Source organism: Zalophus californianus, chromosome 1 (genome assembly GCF_009762305.2).
Source record: "Zalophus californianus isolate mZalCal1 chromosome 1, mZalCal1.pri.v2, whole genome shotgun sequence".
Lineage (NCBI taxonomy): Eukaryota > Metazoa > Chordata > Mammalia > Carnivora > Otariidae > Zalophus > Zalophus californianus.
Genome location: NC_045595.1, coordinates 123,135,226 through 123,159,101, shown reverse-complemented (window position 1 = coordinate 123,159,101; position 23,876 = coordinate 123,135,226). Strand labels below are relative to the sequence as shown.

The 23,876-nt window shown below is 35.9% G+C and overlaps 1 protein-coding gene across 3 annotated transcripts in view; it reads left to right on the top strand.

Annotated features, from left to right (window-relative positions):
• The window catches only part of SLC2A2 (solute carrier family 2 member 2), a 30,244-nt gene extending 22,217 nt beyond the window's left edge, over positions 1 to 8,027 (top strand). For all 3 annotated transcript variants that reach the window (XM_027587741.2, XM_027587740.2, XM_027587742.1), the window contains 4 exons: positions 1,470 to 1,574; positions 4,817 to 4,918; positions 5,610 to 5,813; positions 5,899 to 8,027. In XM_027587741.2, the coding sequence (XP_027443542.1) occupies positions 1,470 to 1,574; positions 4,817 to 4,918; positions 5,610 to 5,813; positions 5,899 to 6,099 (612 nt within the window). In that variant the 3' untranslated portion in view covers positions 6,100 to 8,027. The remainder of the gene's footprint in view (positions 1 to 1,469; positions 1,575 to 4,816; positions 4,919 to 5,609; positions 5,814 to 5,898) is intronic.
• Positions 8,028 to 23,876: the final 15,849 nt, after the last annotated feature.

Below are 23,876 nucleotides of genomic sequence, written 5' to 3'. Positions count from 1 at the left end.
ACAAGGGGGTGGCTTGTGGATGGGCAGAGTCTTGGGAGAGGTAAAGAAAGTAATTCTCATCTGTTGAGACAAAAGGAGACCTGGACCTCACTCAACAAGGTGAATACTGCTCTTCTGTCATCTCTATCCTCCTTTAATGGTTCCTTGATGTCCATTTTAATCTAATACTCTGTATAACTTTGGGGTTTGGAGACCAAATTTGTATCCATTTTCTCAGCTCTGCCTGTATATCCAAAGGAACAATACTTAGTCTTTCTGAACCTCCCTGCTTTAGCTACTATCCCAGTGCCTGACTTAGAGGCATCCAGGAGATGTTGAACTGAGGCTGTTGGGCAGCCTAAAAATGTGGGATAGTGTGCAGTGTGCTATAAGCTACTCCTCTCTGAGCACAGTCTGTACCGTCCTTCTCCGTTAGCCCTTTCTGCAGGAGGAGGTGCCAGCAACAGGATGTGTTAAATGGGGAAGGAATGAGAGAGGATGAGAGAATGACAGAATGGCCTTAAAAAGACCATTATAAACGTAAAAACATAATTAATAATAAAGGCCATTAGAGAGATTTTGAAGATTTCTCCATGTCTACGGAGATTAGTGAAAAATTTTGGATTAAAAGCAATAGCAACCAGAATTCTTATACATGCTGGCAAGAGTGTCAATTGACACAACTTTTCTGGAAAACCACTTGCCATATCTATCAAAGCTGAGCATATGCATACACTATGATCTAGTAATTCTATTCCTAGATGTAAATGTGTACATATTTCACCACAAGGATTATACTAGAATGTTCATAACAGCACCTTTCATATTCACCCAAATGACAACTACCTAAATACCCATCAGTAGTAGATTGGATAATAGTGGTATATTAATACAAAAAAATGCTAAGCAATGAAAACAAACAGTGTACAAATACACACAACTATATAGATAATTCTCACAAAGGTAATGTCGAAGCCAGATACCAAATAATTCACACTATGTGGTTCCATTTATAGCAAGTACAAAACTAGGCAAAATTTATTATGATGTTAGAGGTTGAAGAGCTTCCTTGGAAAAATAGGGGGATATCCTGGAGGGTTCTGAAAGACTGGAAATTATTTATTTCTTGATCTGTGTGCTGGTTACACAGGTGTGTTCAGTTTGTAAAAATTAATCCGTATACTTATGTTGTGTGTACTTTCTTGTATGTATTTTATACCTTAACAAAAAGTTTAAAAATTAAAAAATACATATCAAGATAATGCAGACTCAGAGTTTTCAGCTAAATTTAAGGAGAACTTTAATCACAAGTTTCAAACACTAAAGGTTGATAGTGGTTTCTCATTGCCTGGACAGATAAAATGTTTAGGGCATTCTAGGGACCATGGTTCCATAGAAACTACTAAAAATAAACAACCTAAAATATCTCTTGCTTTCAAGCTACCAGTGCTAGGATTCTTGATTAAAGCTAAATTGTTATTACTTTACAGATCTTTTACTACTCAACCAGCATTTTTCAGACAGCTGGAATCAGCCAACCTGTTTATGCAACCATTGGAGTTGGTGCCATCAACATGGTTTTCACTGCTCTTTCTGTGAGTTAATACCCTAGATAAAATAGGCTACTTGTTCCTCAGTTCAGAAATGGGGGAGAGGGGTACCTTGTGACCTAAAAGCAACCAGTGTTTTATTGCTCATATGTATGGGGTGTATAGAACCAAGTGGGTCACGGGAAGAGTCCTATATGCAAATAGCAAACTACTAGGCATGGCTGAACAAGTGGATCACTGGTTGTCCCCATTTGCTAGGATGCCATTTAGTCACTCATTTGTGAATTAATAACTTACTTGGGGGCACAGAGGACTTCTTCCTTGTGTAAATAGATGGATTCCTTTTCCTTTGCTCTGTACTTGAATCTGTTGGGATCAGGTGACTACTTGTCATTCCTATCAATATTGGGTCTTCTACCTAGTTTCCTCTTTTTCCATGGTTGAAATCCTTTTTTTATCCTGATGTCTTGGCAAAAACACTTTTAAAAAAAATAAAGTCTTCTGTAACATATCTATGCCCGTGACAGGGTTAAACAGATTCAGCAAATTCTTATGATATTAGGTTAATGGACAGAGCTTCCAGATAGCTCACAAGGCCATAACTTCTGATGCTGCATTAAAGTGTGTGTGATATTATGAGATGGAGTAGAAGTGGTATAATTTGAAATGTTATTAGTTTTGAAATGTTATGTTTTTTCTGACAAGGGGAAAAGTCATATAGTCTTTTCAAGACTGAATACCTTATATAATGAATGATTCAGTATCTTGACAATATTTAACATAAATAATCTAAGAATTAAAGTAAACAAACAACACAAAAAAACCCCTAAAACTTCCCAACTCACGTAATTCACTCTAAAATGAAGATAATTGGGCTTATTTTTATCTTTGAATGCAGGATATTCAAAAAGTTTGTGCTTTTAAATGTTGGTCACCATGTTGTATTCAACATACTTCAGTGACTTGTTTTTCATTCTCTGCACATGGACTTTTAACTATTACCTTAGGGTGGTCAATAAATTACAGCCTAGCTACCTAGATCAAAAAGCAGATTTGTCCAAACTACATTAAACAGTGCTGGACCTTGGAAAGAGGAGGGAGAACAGATAACAAGGGAACACCAGCAGTTCTGTAGACATGCCTTTAGAGATAATTCCTGTTCAAGCCAAAAGGCCACTGAAAATCGACGAAGGCCTGCTACTGGGATGTAATCCAAGGGCTACTCACATTCTTTTGTCTCCTGAGATATATTTTTTACAAATCCTACTTCAACATATTTTTCTAATATAGAAATTATGCTTAAAACATTTTATATATAACAGGATTTGCTGTGTAAAGCGACAAGTTGTCAAAATTAGGTAACCCAAATTCTAAATGCCTATAAAGGAAATTACTGCAGAATTTCATTTTTGCACCCCTCCCCACCAACCCAGCTGGAGTAGGAGTAGTTGTTTTGAAAAGTTTCTTGATTATTTTGAATATGCCCTTTTAGAGTTTATCCTTTTATTCTGTGAAAGTTTTTGAACAGATGAGTGACATTTTAAATGTCAGCTCTAATCATCTGTCTAACCCTCCAGGGCTACAGATAACATTTAAGATTTTTAATTATATTTATTTTTGAAAAGTTGTTTTAAGGATCAAAAAGTACAAAAAGCATAGTCCTTCAGTCACGCAATACCTCTCCCCTAAATTAACCAATGTTATTGAATTCTGTGTATCTTTTCAAATAAAGATATACAAATAGGAATATGCACTGATAAGTATTAAATGTTTCACCAACTTGGAAGGAACATAATCAACCAATTTTTTTTTTTTGAATGAGTATGTGGGAAAAGAAAGACTTTCCTAACTCCATGCTGAATTATGTTTCCACGTTCCATATTTTCTCCCACACTAATGGGTTGGTAGAAGAGGGCCTGTGAACTTGAGAGAAAACAAAACAGGAAGAAATGGGGAGGGAATGGGGACACAGATAGGTCTAGAGGAGAAGCAGTGGCATCCAGGATCTGCGTGTCACACACTGTCTTGGGCAAAGACAAGGGTTCTAGGTCAGGCAGACATCTCCATCATCAAGGAGTGAGTTCATAATTTATTATCCTATTAGTAACAATTGTTCAGAAACAGAAAAAACATAGTAAAAGCCCTCATTCCTGAAGAAATGCTTCTATTTTCTTGATAGCTTGACATGGTGTCATCAAGTCAACTTGGAAAGTCATAGAGTCAAATTATATAGATAAATGTTATGAACTTGGGCACGAGGTGTTTTTCATACTACCTTCTCAACAGTAAGTGTGGGCTCTTTGCTCATCATCCGGAAGTGATCTGAAATCCGAATATGAATTGCCTCTGAAATGAAAGGGCCTTTCACTATAGGTGAAAACAAATGTTTCTCAGATATTCTCAGAGCCAGAGCTCAAGGGTATTGAATTGCTGTTGATTCACTGATAGATTTGTGAGCCAAGCCAATTTACTCATTGAAGTGAGAAATTATGACAGATAACTTTTGTGTGTGATTCACCAACCTTGGCAGTATCCCAAGGATAGTCCCAAAAAGAGTCTATATAAACAAATATTTGTAATAATAATTGAAAAAATAATTGTAAATGTTAAACATTAATGCAAAGGTCCACAAACCCCAAGGTATCAATGACCTATCTCCTAAATTAGGATAAGAAAGCACTTTAAGCTTTTGCTTTAAAGTCTTATCTTTTCAAATGGATAATTCACTTCCAGCACCAAATACACTTTAGGCACACCAGAAAAATGCAGATCTGACTATTTGGTAAAGTGATCAAATTCTGTAGGTTGCCAGGTTGTAATTTGACTTTTTTAGCAGTGAGAAAGTTGGATGAGAATGGTTGACAACGCAACAGTTATACTATTTCAGGTTGTCTGCTGTGCACAAAACCTTGTACTTAGAACAGGATAATTATCAAAAGATAAATTAATGTCCTTTTTTATGTAGAGCCATTTTAAATGTACAAGAAATCTACTGGAAGAGATCCAAGATGTACAGCCTCTTAATACTATACTCAAGTGATAATTGCAGAGTGGTGGCTCTTTGTCCAGAATGGCCTATTCAAATCACTGTGACTAAATGAAGCAGGTATCTGTTAATTACTTCTGCTCACTGAGACCAGTTCTGCCACCTGAGGCAAGAGTCACCCCCCAACTCAGTTCCACATCTGTAAAACGGGATTATAGAACTGCCTCCTTCCAGCTGTATGAATTAAAATTACGTCTTTGGCAGTAAAAACTAAGTCAGTATGTTTTAAAAACTTTCCTAGGTATTCCTTGTGGAGAAGGCAGGGCGACGCTCTCTGTTTCTAATAGGAATGAGTGGGATGTTTGTCTGTGCCATCTTCATGTCTGTGGGACTTATATTACTGGTAAGTGTAGATTGTTGCACTGAGATTTTTGGTTACCATATGATAGCACTTCTGTGTTCCAGGCTAGAGTGCTCTGTATGTCCAAACATTTGAGACTGACTTATAAAATAAAGCCAGAGGAACAGCATAGAATACAAGGGAGAAATGTAAAGTAAAGGGGGACTAGCTTTTGGGGTTTAAAGACTTAAATGTCACAAGCGAATTGCACTTGTTACCAAGGGAGGCAGTGTCGCCAAATGGTCAGAGCATAGTCTCTGGGGTCAGCCCCGCTCAGGTTCTAACACTGGCTCTGCCATTTGGCTACCTATTTGACCTAGGGCAAGTACCAGGACCTCTCCACAGCATCCTCATCCACTACTTCATGGAGGGTAAGGCATCCTGTCTAGCCATCTTGGTATGAATAGGAGCAAAGCTCATAGACTCTTGCCTTGCTTCTATCACAGGAGAAGAATGACTGAGAATCAAAGTCCTAATCCAGAGGATTTCCTAATAACAGGGTTCAAAAGATCTAAGCGTGACTGAGACCAGAATAAACCTGTCTCAGACCAGAATAATCTGTAGTTATTTGCACATAAACCTATCAGGCAGAGAGCCGCGTCACCTCTGAACTCAGTGAGAGCCCACTTAGCTAAAGGAAGCAGCAGCCAATAATCCCAACCCCACTTTTGTTTTCATTTTGTTTTTTCCTCAGGATAAACTGGCGTGGATGAGTTATGTAAGCATGGTAGCCATCTTCCTCTTTGTCAGTTTCTTCGAGATTGGGCCTGGCCCCATCCCCTGGTTCATGGTGGCAGAGTTCTTCAGTCAAGGACCCCGGCCTGCTGCTTTAGCAATAGCTGCATTTAGCAACTGGACCTGCAATTTCATTGTAGCTCTGTGTTTCCAGTACATTGCGGTAAGCAGCCTAATATTGTGCAAATTTGCTGAACAGAGATGGAGGAAAACAGCTGCTAATTGGAACTCTGTTTGTTTCTATGCAGAACTTCTGTGGACCTTATGTGTTTTTCCTCTTTGCTGGAGTGGTCCTGGCCTTTACTCTGTTTACATTTTTCAAAGTCCCAGAAACCAAAGGAAAGTCCTTCGAGGAAATCGCAGCAGAATTCCGAAAGAAGAGTAGCTCGGCCCAAGCGCCCAAAGCTGCTGTGGAAATGGAATTCCTTGGAGCTACAGAGACTGTGTAAAGATAACCTGCTTTTTTGACAAGAACAGAAACAGGAAGGAAGTTGTGTGTTTTTAATTGACGATTCTTTGAGAATTTTATATCTACGTCTTGAAGTATTATTTTATTTTTTAGAGAGTTTTTATGGGCTTTTCTCAGAAATGTCATCCAAAATTACCAAAGAAAGTATTTTTTTAAGTTAGAGCATCTATTTTTGATAGTAAGACTCTGTAATTAAGTAAACCAAAAAGTCTAGCTCAATTTACTATACCAAAGGGCAAGTACATTGTAATGTTCCTAGCTCTATTCTTTATAATGAGGTTCTCCTGAAATGGAAGCAGTGTCAATGTATCATGTTATTGCTTCATTAAGCATGTGACTGGAAACCTGGAGCTGCAGCTCATTTACATATTTGAATATGATTATGTTGGCATTTTCTTACCCACAGACCTCATACTAAAGGAGCTTTGGCTAGTGGTAATAAAAGGTCCATGTTAAAATTGATATTTTTCTATTGCTCCCATTCAGCTTTTTTCTTGTCTTAGAATTTATATTTTGTTTAAAATTTTTTTTCTGTATTTTCACATGGAATGGTTTATTGAGTATATTAAGATATGTTTATAAAAAAAACTTTTATTTTTGGTAGGCTTACCAAAACTTTTGGTACTCAGAAAAAAAAAAATTAGTTCCTTTGCTTGATAACCAAATGATTTTTATAAGATTAAACACTGAAAAGATTTTACCGTTCATATAGCCTGGGTTATCAGTTAATATTCGTATCTGTTATAAACCTATGTTAATTCCTTGCTAGTTCAGTCCTTTGAGCTCTATTTTGGTTTGCTTTTAAATTGAGCACAGCCTGGTTTTCTCAGCTGTATTTTTTATAAAGTACATTCAAACAGTGATTAAAGTGGACATTTTTATATCTCCTCAAACCCTAAATAAGTTAGAGCAGTCTAATGGAAATTTGAAATAAAGGATTGCTGTTTGTTAAAACATATTTTCTGTATTTATGTTTGAAGACAAGTTGAAAGAGTAGGATTGCAGGAATCCTAAAGGTTTGGCTCCTGAAACTTCATGAATGCTCAGTTTCAGACTTTATCAAAATCCCTATTTACTTTTATGGTTAGATAGTCATCCCCTTTGACGTTCCTTCTTTGTCACAGCAGTATACAGATGCTATCTAAGCCATTCTATTGCTATTGCTAACATTTCCTGTGTACTATCTATGTGCCAGGCACTGTTCTAAGTGCTTTTACCTCTGTAGGCAAATTGGAAATGCACAGATGATTAAACAGACTTTCACTTATAGTCAATTTTACAACCATGGAAATACATTTCTGATGGATACCAAAGGCTTAGCAGGGAGCTAAAGTATCTCCAGGCTGTTTTCCCCACAAAGTGGAGCACTGAGTCAATCCTTTTCATGTTTGCTTTAATGTGCATGAAAGAAAGGCACTTTTTTAAAAGTACTTTTTATGAGTGGAGGGGAAAAAATGCTTAACATTTGTTTTTGTTTTTTTTCCCTAGAGTTGTTTACCTTTATATAATTTGGCAGTCCAGACAACATAAAATTATTTCTTTTCACTTTGCTTTTTATTCCCTTTGGACCAATTTGGAATAAATTATTTTTACTTAGGACTTCAGGACACAGTTAAAGTGAGCTTAAATAGTTCAAAAGACTTTTGTGCTAGCTTGTGAACTCTAGAAAAATTGTGGGGACTCTGAATTGGGCAAGAGCAGGAGAATGGCTCCTGTGTGGCTCTTGTCCTCTTCTTTAGGATGCTGGTGGTCTTTGAGAAGCCCAAAGTTACAATGATAAAGAAGTTTAACATTTTTATAGGTGATGAATGTGATTTAATCAAATTGCTATTCCTGATCTCATTTACTAAGAAAATAAAGTAGTAAATGTTTAAATAAAGAACCCAAAAGACCACTTTTAAGTTCTAATTACTTATTTCGACTAACGCATAAACACCAGAAATTCATAACCCAGAGTTCTCTGCCTCAGAGAAATTGAACTAATTTACATGATTTCCCTTCCATATTTTTTTCCTTGCCAAGATACAAATGAGTTGAAAAGAAACCTTAAGGTGAAGTAAGAAGCTGTTGAAGATTTATAGGACAAAGGAACTAGCTTAACGTAATAGAAACTCCCTGGTCTTCAATTTCATACATCATAATAAATAATAAAATTGGCACTGGTTAATTAGATGTAATCATAGGGAAATTAGATGTGAGTTTGAACATTTAATTTTCAAAGTACTCTATCATTTTTGTGGAAGTCTTTTCACACTCTAATGTCCTAACAAATGTGATTTTTCTCAGCTTGTTCGAAGCATTACAATTCTTGGTCTGGCCACTCACCTGCTACACCTAGCTATTGCCCACTGTCATGACACCCAGTGAAAGGGTCTTCTCTAACTTTCTCCTCTATGTAATCAGCACTGTGATGGCACTGAGATACGCTAAGACTCTGCCCCCTTCCTCCTCAAGGAGCTCACAGTCTAATAAGCAGTTCAGGAACACCAGGATATGAATGTCCCCATGTGTGCCTTTTGCCATCCATGAAACTTGATTTGGAGACCTTGTAAAATGGGCACAGTAATATTACCTACCTCAGAGCATTGTAAGGATTAAATGTAAAGTGTTAAGCAGAGTTTCTGGTACAAAGGAGGTACTCAATAAATGTTACCTAGAATTAGTATTCACAAAGATACTGCTAAAATAAAAGTTTGTCATATATATTGATAGTTCCAAATTTTTCTTTTCTAAATTTTTTTAATTTTTTCCAAGTTTCTTTTGAGTACAAGAAATTTTATAAATTCAAGATAATATTTTCTTCTTTCAAGCAACAATTTCACAGTGACAAGGGAATGGTAAAAAATAAGGGAGATTTTTAGGCTATCTAATTCCTAAACCCAAAGTTGATATTTCTAATTTGGTTTTGAGTTTTTATTGTATTTTTAAAGTTTGCTTTTGTCTAAGTTATGTTATTCTTAAAAGGTTGCTATGTAATATTATTTCTTGAATAATACTAAGTACAGAGTAAAATGCTGTATATTTAAATGCAATTCCACAAGATTATAATCATAGGACAACACCAAACCTTCTTGATAATCCTGAAAAACTGCAGTAGTGCTTTATACATGTAAACCAGTTTACATGCATAAGCTACTTCTTCTTGCTAGATTATAGCATATGCAGCAAATAAGGCAATGTTAGGCAATTATTTTGTGCTTATGGTGTCCTAAACAGAGGTGCTGAGTAAAGCACAAAAGAATATATAATTTTTCATTACAATTCTATCAGTGACCTGAAGAGAAAAGGTTTGTTGCCAACCACTCTGACCCATCTGCTGGTGTTTTTACTGCTTTCTAATTTGGTGCACATTAGAAAGGATCATCATGAAAATACACTGGTTTTAGTTACAGGTATATATACACTACAGTTTTATGTCAATAAATACATTTCTGAATGCTTAAGTGTTGCTTTATTTTATATAAAAAATAATCACATTTAAGAAAACGAGTTTGGTTTACTATAATATATCCTTGTTTCTTTCTTACAGTTGTTTCTATTCTCATTTTAAAGATAATACGTGAGTTACTTTTTAAATTCAAATTTTATTTCCATCAGGCAGTTGTTTTGATTATCAAGAGTAGGAAAAACTAAACTGAAGTCTAGGTAAAAACAACTGACTCCCTTTGATAAAATAAAAATAATTTCTTCAGTAAATATTTAGTTGAGCTCCCACTGTGAATAAGACACTTTGTTAAAATTTTGTGAAAGACACAAAACTTAGAAAACATGGTCCATATCCTCAGTCACTTGCATTCTCATAAAAGGGTTAAAAGTTTAAAATAAATAGTTACAGTATGAAGGAGAAAATAGAAAAAAACTATAGTGGTTTTTAAGTTGACCTTTAAGTATGCTGCAAGGATGAGATTTTTTAAAAATATAGTATATACTGATATTTAAAAATTGTTGCGCTCTATTTATCCAATGGACTTTAAATACCATAGTAATTTGTTACCACAACCATTAAAATATATATAAATACATATATATATACACATATATTTTAGCAGTTGGAAATTTTACTGCATTCTTCTCTATTCTCATATTTCCTTCTCATTTCTCCCAAAGAATTTTATCCCAAATAACAAATTTAAATGCTTTTAAAACAACTTTTTGATGATTCTGAGTATCTATAATCTGAATTTTTATGTTTAAAAATGTACCATGTCAAAAAGGTCAAAATGTTTTAACATTTTTTTCTGGATTGAGTTAGCATTTATGATTATTAGCAGTACACAAATGATGAAAAAATCTGTATTGCAGATTTTGATAGAATTATTAATTTTTAAAGTCATTATTTTAAATTTCATCTCAGTGAGAAACATGAGTTATTTATTTTTCAATCAATTAAAATATTAATGGATGGATATTTCTTACTGCTAAAGTTAAAGAGTGCTCAGCATAAATTCTATTATTACACTTTGTTATTATAGATGTATTAAAAAATCTTACTTTCGGGCATGTGGGTGGCTTATCGGTTAAGTGTCTGCCTTCAGCTCAGGTCATGATCCCATGGTCCTGGGATGGAGTCCCACATTGGGCTCCCTGCTCAGCAGGGAGTCTGGTTCTCCTCCTCTCCCTTTACCCCTCCCCCTGCTTGTACTCTGTCAAATAAATAAAATCTTCTAAAAAAAATCTTATTTTCATAAATAATAGTATAGGAATGGGATATCCTTTCCATAAACTATTTCCAAATCATAGACAAAAAGCACATAAAAATTAATCATAAAAATAAATTTGATTTTTTAATAAACTTTAATAATCTATCAGCTAACAACTCCATTGGACACTTCTTCTTTACTTTTGTTGAAATAAAAGAACTTATATTGTGGAAGGATGTGTTATCCAGTTGTTATAATCATTCTTCAGTTAGTTTCTGGGCAGTATACCAAAAAGGTTTTACCAGGACTTAATAAAAGACTATTCATTATACTGCTGAATCTTTCACTTAAAGGTAACTTGCCTAACCTGATATACTGAGAAGGGGTTGGGAGAATTGAAATACTAATTTTACATATTTTCACATATATAATAAAATTCTTCTATTTTATCACATGCCGTATTTTCATCAAACCATCAGAAGTTGGATTTAGCTTGTTAGCTTGCTCAATTCATGGAAAATATCATAAATAACCTAGTGGGCAAATTCAGTCCTCATTGTCAAACTAATTTTCCAAATCAGTTTTACTATCTGACTTAATTTTTCACTTCCAATAATTACCTTAGTACTCATTCTTGTGACAGCTATCTCATGTTTGAATTCCAGTAATTCCACATGGATACTTGCCATAAGTCTGTCTCCTGCATTTCTAACAGATGCTTTACTTTCTTTACTTTTATGGGTCTTTCTCTCAGGAGTAATACACATTGAAAATAATTGGGTAAGATCTGCTAAACAAAAGTGGTCATTATTCTGTTCTACAAAGCCCAAATTCAAAATATTCTAACTATTTCTTATGCCACCTTAATTAAGGTAGTCTTCATAGGTAACATTATTTCCAAGTATTCCTTTGTTTGGTAGCTCTAAAAGTTTAACGCTCTGGGGCAACACACCATGGCGAGAGTCAGGATCCATTGAGAAGGACAACTATGAAAAGTGTTTGGAAAGAAGAACTGGTCTAACGAACATTAGGCACATATTGGGTATGAAAGTGTATGTTTTTGCCCATAATAAGAGATAATACGTCCAACTTTGAAAATAGTTATTACAAGTTATTCACAAACTAAATGCTGGGGTAGGGGCAGGGTGCAGAATAAAACTTATAGAATCAGAAGATCCAGCACCCAAACAACAGGAGTTCAAAAGAGAGGAAAAAACAAAATCGGGGGGGGATTACTAAAGACACATTATATTGGAATTTTGCTGAGCTGAGCTGAAAAACAAGATGAGATTGAAAGGTGATTGTGTGTCAAACACAATAAACAAAGCCCAAAATTTCACCATGAAATTTCAGGACAGCAGACATTAAGAAAGGAAAGACAGGTCACATAAAAAGGAACAAGAGTCATCGCAGCATGTAATATGTGAACAGGAACTGTGGAAGCTAAAAGGTTGTGGAGCAATGCCTATAAAATTCTGAAGGACAACGATTTTCAACCTAGAATTCTATCACCAAACATATTATCAGTTGAATATGAAAGTAAAATAAAGACATTTCCAGACATGCATGACTCAAATTTTACCTCTTCAGCACCTTCTCTCATGAAACAAGTAGATAGTGTACTCTACCAAAACAAAGAAGAAAACCACAAGAGTAAGACATGGAATTCAGCAAAAGGGAAGAAAGAAAGATAAATCTGAGGACACAAGTCATGGGTGGACAGCTAACATCAGGGCCAAGAAAGCAACTGATTCAAATTGAAGTAAGGAAAAGAATGTTCCAGGGGAAAATAGAACTGAAAGATTCTCTGATGTGTTTGGCCATATGAAGAATAATTTTGGATATTTAGGGGGAAAAAATAGTGACAAACACATAGAAAACTAAACAAATGAAGATATGGGGCAATTATGAATTTCTGGAGATAGAGTAAGGTATAAGGAGTGGTATAAAATGGAAACATCAGGGTGGGGGGATGGGTTAGCCGGGTGATGGGTACTAAAGAGGGCATGTACTGAATGGAGCACTGAGTGTTATATGCAAACAATGAATCATGGAACACTACATCAAAAACTAATGACGTAATGTTGGTGATTAACATAACATAATAAGGGCGCCTGGGTAGCTCAGTTGGTTAAGAGACTGCCTTCGGCTCAGGTCATGATCCTGGAGTCCCCGGATCGAGTCCCGCATCGGGCTCCCTGCTCGGCAGGGAATCTGCTTCTCCCTCTGACCCTCTTCCCTCTCATGCTCTCTTATCTCTCATTCTCTCTCTCTCAAATAAATAAATAAAATATTTAAAAAAAAGATTTAAAAAAAACATAACATAAAATGTAAAAAATGGAAACATCATAGTACACTACTTGGCTCAGCAGTGAATAATTATTTACATAATTATGTAAAACACTGGATAATTGCTACAATTTTGTTTCCAAATAAAATTTATAAAGTACAACATTATGAGATATATGAAAAGAAAAGGTGAGAAAGTGTGAGAAAAAGCACTCAATTATTATCATAGTTAGTTGTCAACATATAAATCCATAAAGCAAAAAATATTAGTATAGGCCTATGTGTTGGTAATTTTCCCTGTGCTCTTGCAGATCTATTGTAACCCTTTCTAACCTGCTCTGTGCCTCAGAAGGCTGATCTCTTCAGACTATCATCTGGGTTCCTTGTCTTTAGCTTCTAGTTGGGTTTGCTTAATGGGATGTATTAGTGGGAAATGGGAGGACAGGAAGAACTAGAAAGTAGGCTATTTGTTCCTGTAGCTTCCACCCTCCCACCCTAGGCTGGGCAGTGTCTGCATTCCACCACCTATGGTCACAGCTCTCCAAGGTGGGCCCTCTCTTCCACCTACTGTTCTTACTGTGTTCTGGTAATTACTTCTCTGACCTTGCCCCTGTCAATCCTAGAGTTGATAAGGGCATCCTACTATTATTAGTTCCACTAATACAAGTCCCAGGTGTTTTATCATCCCTTCCTGCTTCCTTAACTTGGCCTTCTCCTTTGTAAATCATCTCTTCATTAAACTTCTTTAACCATCTCTTTTTCTACTGGGACCCCGAACAATACAGAATATGAATTAGAATATGAAAATTAAAGTTTTAAGGGATAGCTAAAAACTTTTCAAGGTTCATCTATAAGGAGATGAATGGGTGGAGAGGAATGGGGCAAGAAACTACTGTGAGTGGTTTTTTAATATGTTTAATATAAGTCTTGTATTACTATTGACCTTTATAGACTTCCATTATTTTATAAAAATAAAAACAATAATTCAATAACATTTTAATGTAAAATATTAAATCTATATAGCACAAAAGCGGATGAGATTATATATACACAATAGATTTTAGATAGATGAGATAGTCTGAGAAAGTAAAAGGGGTAGAAAGAGAGGGAAATAGCTGAAGAGAGAGGGAGGGTAGGAAAGAGAAAGAACAATGTTAACAGAGGTTGATGGTTATCCATGGATGGTAGGATTTCAGGTAGTGTGTGTGTAAATATGTGGTTTAAGTTGTTTTCATTGTGCATGTATATTATGTTTGTAATAGGATAAAAATAAATGTGGGAGAAACTAACTTTCTTTTAGAAATAGATGGTGAGAAAAAGAAGAGAAAGGGGTCTGCAATCTGAAAAACAATATGAAGCTTTATTACAATGGGAAGCATGTGACTAAAAGAAAAATAGAGAAAGAATTTTGTAGACTAAAAGAAAAATAGAGAAAATTTTAGGATGAGAGGAGGATAAGGAGAGCATGGCAAAGTTTGTTACAAAAATCACAGATAGTGATATTAGGAAGGAGGAGACAGAAAGGTGAGAGAAAAGTGAAAAATTAATGAAGATATGGAAACATTTTGGGCCAAAGAATAGAAAAATTGAGGTTGCTTGTATCAAATTAACTGTCCATTTTCAGCAGAGAAAGTGCTAGATGAGTTCATACCCAGAGCAGGAATCCTGGAGATAAATGATTCCTGGACTAACCCCAAGAAATCAATTGCACCCCAATGTTCATAAAGGGTGCACCCCTTGATTATAAAGTTAACAGCTGAGTCATTTTGGGTAGGTTACATAATCTTCTAAAGTGTCAATCATTTGCTCGTATGTAAAATTAAAATTAAAATGGCACAAATTTTGCTTAAATTATAGGATTTTTTGAAACAAAAATAATTGTTTTGAAATTTTTTACCTGAAATTTGCTCTAAAATATGCAAATAGTTTAGCCAGCAAATGGTGTATTAATGAGCTCAGGCTGCCATAACAAAAAACCATAGACTATATGGTTTAAACAACAGAAATTTATTTCTCACAGTTCTAGAGGCTAAAAAGTCCAAGATTAAGTTTCCAACTGATTTGCTTCCTTGGTGAAAGCTCTCTTCCAGACTTGGAGATGATCGCTTTCTCGCTGGGTCTTCACATAGCAGAGAAAGGGCCCTAGTGTTTCTTCCACTTCTTATAAGGCACCAACTTTATCAGTATAGTGTCTCACCCTTATAACCTCCTATCACCTTTATCACTTCTTCAAGTCACACTGGGAGTTAGGGCTTCAACATATGAGTGGAAGGAGTGGGGAGTCGGAGAAGACACAAACATTTAGTCTATGGCAAATGGTAAAGAACTTTTATCTCCAGGATAAAGGGGAAGAGTGGAGTGGGGAAAGGGCCAACTAGCCTCAGAGGAATTAACATGTGGAATTAACATGTTTTAAAATTAGTCTGTTTTGAAGAATGAAATGTAACCCATTTTTGTTTTCTTTTGCTGGTGTAGCCATTAATCACACTTAAATACTTCCCCAAAGAACCTATCCACCCATTTTTAAAGGACTCTACTTAAAAAAAAAAAGGACACTTTTAAAAGGGGGAAAAGACTGGAGGCAACCTGTATGGCTAGATACTAGAATTTAGGGTTGCCAGATAAAATACAGGACACTCAGTTAAATTTGAATTTCAGAATCTCATGCAATATTTGGAACAAACACATACGAAAAATATTATTCATTACTTATCTGAAATTCAAATTTTACTGGGTGTTCTGTATTTTCATTTGCTAAATCTGGCAATACTAAAAAATTATTACTATAAAAGTGTGGCACAGTACAAATACATAGGCTGGCATAATAGAATTAAAAACCCAGAAACAGTCACAACTCCAAAAAAGTAATTAATACTTAACAAAGTAGGAGGGGCACCTGGCTGGTTCAGTCAGTAAAGTGTGCAACTCTTGTGAGTTCAAATCCCACACTGGGCATAGAACTTAGTTTAAAAAAATAAAACAAACAAAACCAAAAAAAAAAAACCCAACTTTTTATTTACCTAAAGAATATAAAAACACTCATTCAAAGGAATACACACACCTCTATGTTCACAGCAGTATTATTTACAATAGCCAACATGTGGAAGCAGCCCAAAGCGTCCATGGACTGATGAATGGATAAGGAAGAGGTGGTATATATAAACAATGAAATATTATACAGCCACAAAAAAAGAGTGAAATCTTGACGTTTGCAATGACATGGATGGAGCTAGAGAGTATAATACTAAACGAAATAAGTCAGTCAGAGAAAGATCAGTATCATATGACTTCACTCACATGTGGAATTTAAGAAACAAAACAAACAAGCGATGGGAAAAAATAAGAGAGAAAGAGAGAAAGAAAAGGACTCTTAATTATAGAGAACAATCTGATGGTTATCAGAGGCAAGGGGGGTAAGGGGATGGGTGAAATAGGTGATGGGGATTAAGGGGTGCACTTGTCTTGATGAGCACAGGGTGAGGTATGGAAGTGCTGAATCACTATATTGTACACCTAAAACTAACATAACAGTGTATGTTAACTAACTGGAATTAAAATAAAAATTAAAAAAAATACTTAACAAAGTAGGTATTTCAAACAAGGGGAAAGTCTATATAACTTGATAAATGTTACTGAACATATTTGCTAGTTAGGAAAAATAGTTAGATGACTACCTCACACTAACCAAAACAATTAGGCAAATGGAAAAGAGTGCTAAATTTAGGAAACAACTAAAAGAGTCAAAAGAAAATGTAGATGAATATTGATCTCACCTTGGGGTGTAAAACATCTTTCTAAATAAAAGCAAAAGGAGAAAAAGTAAGAGAGAAAAAAAAGATAGCTTTTTCTACCTAGGAATTAAACACTTGTGTATGTCTTTTACAAATACATAACAAAGTGGGGGGAAAATGGCCAATTATATAACAAAAGGCAAATATTCTTGATGCCTAAAAAATAAGGTGCCATTTTTTCCTGTCAAATCTATCAAAAATGGTACCACTGAGGTTAGCAAGAGTGCTAAGAAAACAGGGCCCTGATACACTGCTTATGAAAACATAAGTTGGTAAATCTAGGCAAAATATTTTTTAGGAATGAAGGAAAAGCAAAAGCATTTTCAGATGAAGAAAATCCAAGAGATTAATATTGCCGTTAAACCTACTCAAAAAGAAATGCTGAAGACATTTCCTTAGCATTTCTTTAGGCTGAAGGAAATGATACTAAAGCGAAACTTGGAACTTAAGGAATAAAGGAAAAGCTAATGAATTGGTAAATATCTGGGTAGATATTTTTTAAACTATTTCATCTTAAATTCCTTAAAACATGTACAACTGTTGAAAGCAAAAGACATAACATTGATAAGGTTTTCAATGTATAGAGAAGTAATAATACATACATAGAGGTAATAATTGCATTATAACACAAAAGCAGGGGAGCAGAATGACTTATATGGTTTTAAGGCTTATACATTTTACTTGAAGGGGTAATATATTAATTTTAAGTAGTCTTAAATGGTTAGGTATGTATATTGTAATGCCTAGAGCCATCACTAGAAAAATAATATAAAGAAATATAGCCAAAAAGCCCCAATAAATAAAATGGAATATTAAAAATAATTAAGTATATAAAAGAAGGCAGGGAAAAGAAAATAAAAGAAATAAAAGAGATGGGGGGGGCACCTGGGTGGCTCAGTTGTTAAGCATCTGCATTCTGCTCAGGTCATGATACCAGGGTCCTGGGATCGAGCCCCGCACTGGGCTCCATGCTCAGTGGGAAGCCTGCTTCTCTCTCTCCCACTCCCCCCTGCTTGTGTTCCCTCTCTCGCTGTGTCTCTGTCAAATAAATAAATAAAATCTTAAAAAAAAAAAAAGAAAAGAGATAGGAAAGACAGAAAACAAATAATAAAATAGTAGACTTAAATTCAACTACATTAATAATTATAATAAATGTAAATGTCTAAATGACCAATTAAAAGACAGACTGTGAGACTGGGCATAAAAATAAGACTTAACTATGTTCTGTCTACAAGGTATCCACTATAAATATAAAGACACAGATAGACCGAAAGTGAAAGAACTGGAAAACTGTATCATGCAAACACTAAAAAAAAAAAAAAAGGCTATAGTGGCTATATTAGTATCAGATAGACTTCAGAACAAGAAATACTAAGGGAGATAGAAGAGATATTATATAATAAAAGGGTCAATTAGCCAAGATGATACAACAATCCTAAATACATATGCACCTACAACAAGTTTCAAAATATATGAAGAAATAGAAATGAAAGGGAAAAACAGACAAATCCACAACTATAGCTGAAGACTCCAAACCCTTTTCTCAGTAAATGATAGAACTAGTAGACAAAAAAAAAAATCAGTAAAAAAAAAAATGACATTTTAAAAACACTAATCAACATTTAAAAAACACTCTATGTTACAACAGAACACACATTCTTTTCAAGTGCACATGAAACACTCACCAAGATAGATTGTATTCTGGGCCAAAGAACATGTCTTAAAAAATGAAAAAAATTGAAATCATACAAAGTATCTTCTCTAATCAGAAAAAATTAAGCTAGAAATCAATAACAGAAAATGACTTTTTAATACCAACTGCTAGTGAGGATACAGAATAACTGGAACTCTTACTCATTCCTGGTAGGAATGCACAATGGTAGAGCCATTTTGGAAAACAGTTTGGTGGTTTCTTATAAAGTTAAATATATACTTAACATAAGACCCAGTAATCTCACACTCAGGTATTTATTCGAGAGAAATAAAAACTTATGTTTACGTGAAAAAATGGTGCATAAATGTTTATAGTGGCTTTTTTCATAGTCATCAAAAACTAAATACCCATATGCCATTTATATGATGAATGGATAAAGAAACTATAGAATACTACCCAGCCATAAAAAAGACTGAATAACTGAAAATGTGTTAAAAGATAAACTGGGGCTTATTAAAAATTTTAATAATTTGAGGGCACCTGTGTGGCTCAGTTGGTTAAGCGACTGCCTTCGGCTCAGGTCATGATCCTGGAGTCCCGGGATCGAGTCCCACATCGGGCTCCCTGCTCAGCAGGGAGTCTGCTTCTCCCTTTGACCCTCTTCCCTCTCGTGCTCTCTATCTCTCATTCTCTCTCTCTCAAATAAATAAAATCTTTAAAAAATTAATAATTTGAGCAAAAATCAATTAGAATTGGGCAGTGCCAAAAAGGACGTGGTTAGGGGTGCTCTACCAACAGAAGCAGGAGCAAGACTTCATAGAGAAGATGCAGAAACAAAACAAAAAATTATTTGATTGGCTATAGGATTGCTTTATTTGGGAAAGCCTAGTTGGCTGGTTGTGATTGGCCATCCTCAGATTTTGATTTCTCACCCTCTAGGCATTTACAGACCGAGGTTTTGGTTTGCTCATATAGACTGCCAAGGCATTAAAGCCACCGCAATCTGATGGCGTCCTTGTTTAATTAATTTAACACATGCAACGACATGGATGAATCACAAATATATTAGGCTAAATGAACAAAACCAGACTCAAAAGGCTACATAATCTATGATTCCACTAATATCTCTAAAAGGATAGGATAAGACAGGACAGGACAGGACAGGAAATCAGAGTATGGTAGTATGTGCAAAGATCAGGGTCAGTTTGTGAACGGGCTGCATAAGAGAATCTGGGAGAGTAACGGAACTGTTCTTTATCTTGATGGTAGCGGTGGTTTACTGGACTATGTATTTGTCCAAATGCATAGAATTGTATACCAAAAAGAGTGAATTTTACTGTATATAAAATTTAAAACATCAATTTAATGTTTTTAAAAATTTGGATAAAATAAAAGGCAATGAACTTCTTATCTTCTCAGGTTACTTGAGGAGAGATTTTTTTTTTCCATGTTTTCTGCCTATGGTCAGTTATCAAAACATGAACCAAAACCAAACCATTTAAGCCTTGTTTATTCTGTTAACTCTAGGTGATTTGCAGCAGAAGAGGTATATGCCAATCATCAAAATCCAGAGATAATCCTAAAGCACAATTTTAGCTTCTCTTCACAGTCTCTGAGCTACACTCAAAACCTCTTTCCAGAACTGCCAAGGAGGCTCGATTGAGTTTCAGCATTATTTCCAGACCTCCCCAGGTGGAGCCATTAATAATCAGTGAAATGGCCCAAAAAGAGCACTGAAAGGAACATGAGTTTCAAAAATCTGCTAACTGCATCATCAATCTCTGAATGATTGAGAACTGAATATAAAGGCCATGGTACCGCTGCTCATTTCATACACCTACAACACTCTGAAGCAGAAATCAACCCTCTAACAATGACTTCATGATATTGCATAACCCTAAGGAGACCAGGGTGAAGCTGGCTCAGTCTGGAGCTGTGTTCCATCAATCTGCAAAGTCAGGAATGTCTGTATTCAGAGCCTCTGACAACCAGTTCCAGTTTAGACTTGTTCCCAAGGGACACAAGTGATTATTTTTATCTCCTAATGTTATAGTTTAACTAATTCACTAATGATTAAGACAATTGTAAAGACTAAGCAGACCCCACTAGCTAAATGGCTACTGCGCTGTAGTTAACATGCAAAGGGTGTCTGCTGCCTGCAGTTAGCTAATAATGCATTATAATTAATAGTACTTGGGAAAAATGTCCTGTCAGCGGGAGCCCTGAGGTTGTTTTCCTAATGCGCCAAGATGATCTCCATCAGGCCTTCTCCTGTTTCATCAGATAAGTGATTGTGCTGTCCCTACTCTGATTCTTTTAATTCTAAAAGTAATTTGGTTCTGACTCCAAAACCTCACAGAATTTTCATTAGCATTTTCTTGAACTGACATGTGGGTTGCTGTGGTGATAAAAGTGAATAACCACCTTCTTATTTACCCATCTCCAATTCTGCCTTGCAAAAGCACATCTATCTCAGCAGGAGGCCTTCAGCAAGCAAAACCCTGGGGAAGTCAGGACAATGATTCATCCACCGCAGTATAGATTTCTTCATTTGCTTGCACTATCTCATGCTCTTCTCACGAATTGTTTTTTTATTTTTATTTTTATTTCCTTGTGTATAGGATTTGCTTTGCCTCACTATTCTTAATTGGTGCATTTTGTGTGTAGGGAAACCAATTTTGGATGTCCTAGGCAATTAATTATTACATCACCTAACACCACTTTGCTGGAACAAGAAACAGATGATGATGAAATCAGAGCAGTTCAGTGAAAGCCAAGAAAATAACAACAAATAATAGTGTGACAACATAGCCCATGGCCAAAGACCCATCTTCATCTCCCACCTCATTATTATTTTTGGAAATTCAGTGCCCATCTCCAGATGCCCCTTCCCATCTCTGCCATCCGCCATTGCCCACCCACATTCCAGCACAGGGGAGGGATGAATGAGGTACATGTCCCTCACACCACACATTCCAAAAGCAGAAAGCATCTAAATCATGTAAATATGATAGAACTATCAGAAGGGAAAAAATGTGAGATGAGTTATATATATATTATGAAGTAAGAATCATTGTTCTATCGGCTCTGCAAATTATATAAATTTTCATTTTTGTCAAGTTAGAAATTAGGTACAAAGGAAACCTCTAATAACTTTGGCATTGGATCAGCTAACAGAGAGTCTAGCTGTGCGGTCTGTGTCATGGCTTAGAGTGTTCTCTGAATGTCAATCAGGTCAATAGTGTTAATAGTGGTTGATAGTGTTGTTCAGGTCTCCTATTTCCTTACTAATGATTTTTCCTTTACTTGTTCTCTGATTACTGAGAGAAGTATTGAAATCTCCAACTGTAACTGGATTTGCCTAGTTGTATAACCTGTGCCACCACCATAAGTATTCCTCCCTGACATTTTTTACCATTCTAAACTCTATGGTTATTATAATTGCCATTTTAAAAATAAGGAAACTGAGGCACAAGGAAGGGTAAGTAAATGTACAAGGCCACTAGGATTTCATATTGAGGTAGTTTGACTCTGGAGTCCTTGCTCTTCACCCCCATGATATGCTGCTGAACTCTGTCTCATCTATGAATTTCAAGAGCAGGTAAGATGAGGCCATGACTTTATGTGCCCTTTACAAGGTATTCGTGGTACAAGCCAACTTCCGGGGTTGCTCAAGTGCCATCCTAGCCTCCACTCTCTCCCATCTCCACCACCACTCTACACAATCTTATCCTCTTTTCAAGGAGCACTGGAGGGGACACTCTAAAGGTGTGTTGTCAGGAAATACAGCTTTCAGTGGGTCCAAAGAAGGTAAAAGACCTTGCTTTGGCATGTATGACACTATTAACCACTATTAACACTATTGACCTGATTGACATTCAGAGAACACTCTAACCCATGACACAGACCACACAGCTAGACTCTCTGCCAGCTGAGTTATGTCTTTCTTTCCAGCTTCTCTCAGTTCTTAGCTACCTTAGCTTTATTCCCTTCCAGGATGTTCATGTGGATAGGTCTGAATCCTACCTTAAGAGGGTCTGCCTGCCCTGGAGAGGCCTGGAGGTAGGGAGATAAGGCCAGCATTATTCTGGGGTTTAGCAAGTCCTTGCATCTTTTTGTCATCAGTGTGGTAAGACCTTAAAGGTCAAGTAAGAAGTGTGGGCTTTGAGAAAGGGGCAATGAAGACCTATTCAGATTTGGCCTTAGGCTAGAAAGGCAAAAGGAATCCTGCTTCACTCACAGTTCACCTAGTTTAGCAAGGCAAGGATGTCTTGGGGTCAACAGGAGTTGCGGTCAAAGTTATACAGGAAAAAGCAATGTGTATTCTCCTGGAATATGGCTTTTGTATATGGATCTCTTAGGGAGAGTGGTTGGCCACCTCTGTTTTCATCAGAGAAAAATCTAAACCATAAGATTGCTAATGGGAATGGAATAACCATTCCTAACCAAACAAACGTAAATGCTTATTCAGAATATGGCTAAAGAAATGTTCCATTGTATGCCTCAGAGATTTTTTTTTTTTTTTTTCAGTCCTGAGGGTCCTTCCAGTTCAGATTAGGGCAGTCTTTGGGTCCAATGAAAGACAAGCTGAAATCTCAGTGAAGGCCCATGCATTTGATATCTTGAAAGCAAGAGATGACCCACGAGTCTCTTTAGTCAGTTGAGGAAGGACAATGAGATCTAAGTCTTAAGATCAGTGTCTGGCATATAGTTAATGCTATATGAGTGTTATCGCAAAACTAATAAGACACTGGTCACAATACCAGAGTGATAAATTATTTTTCAATGAGGAAACAGAGTTTTAAAGCAACCTGGATACTCCTGTTGACCTGACCTGACCCCAAGGGAAGCCAAACCAATATGGTTCTTAGTGAACAAGGAATGCTAGCAAGTGTGGGGAGTTGTTATGATTTAAGTGTCTGGTAGCATTAGGTTCTGAGATTGTTTCAGACTGGAACATTCCTACTATAGTTATGTTAGTATATTTATCAGGCAAGAATGATGGGCCTAGAAGGTCATCTGGTCTGCACTAATCTATTGTAGCTATTATAATAATGCTATAATAATAACTTGGTAAGTACTTCCTATGTCCTTTATAAAGATAAATATTCTCTCATTTATTCTTCACAACAATCCTATAAACTAAACACTATTACTGATAAGGAAACGAAGATTTAGAGAGATACACATGGTCCCTTTGGGATTTTGCCCTCATAGTTTCCTTGCCAGGAACACACATTTGTCAGTCACCTGATCACTCCTATTCATTCCTCAAGACTTGGTTCTAGTGTTCCCTACTCCAGAAACCAGGCCTCAACTCCCCTTCTTGGAGATGCTTCTGAGCTAGGCATCCTTCCTCTCTTCCTCCAGTTCTCCGCATTAC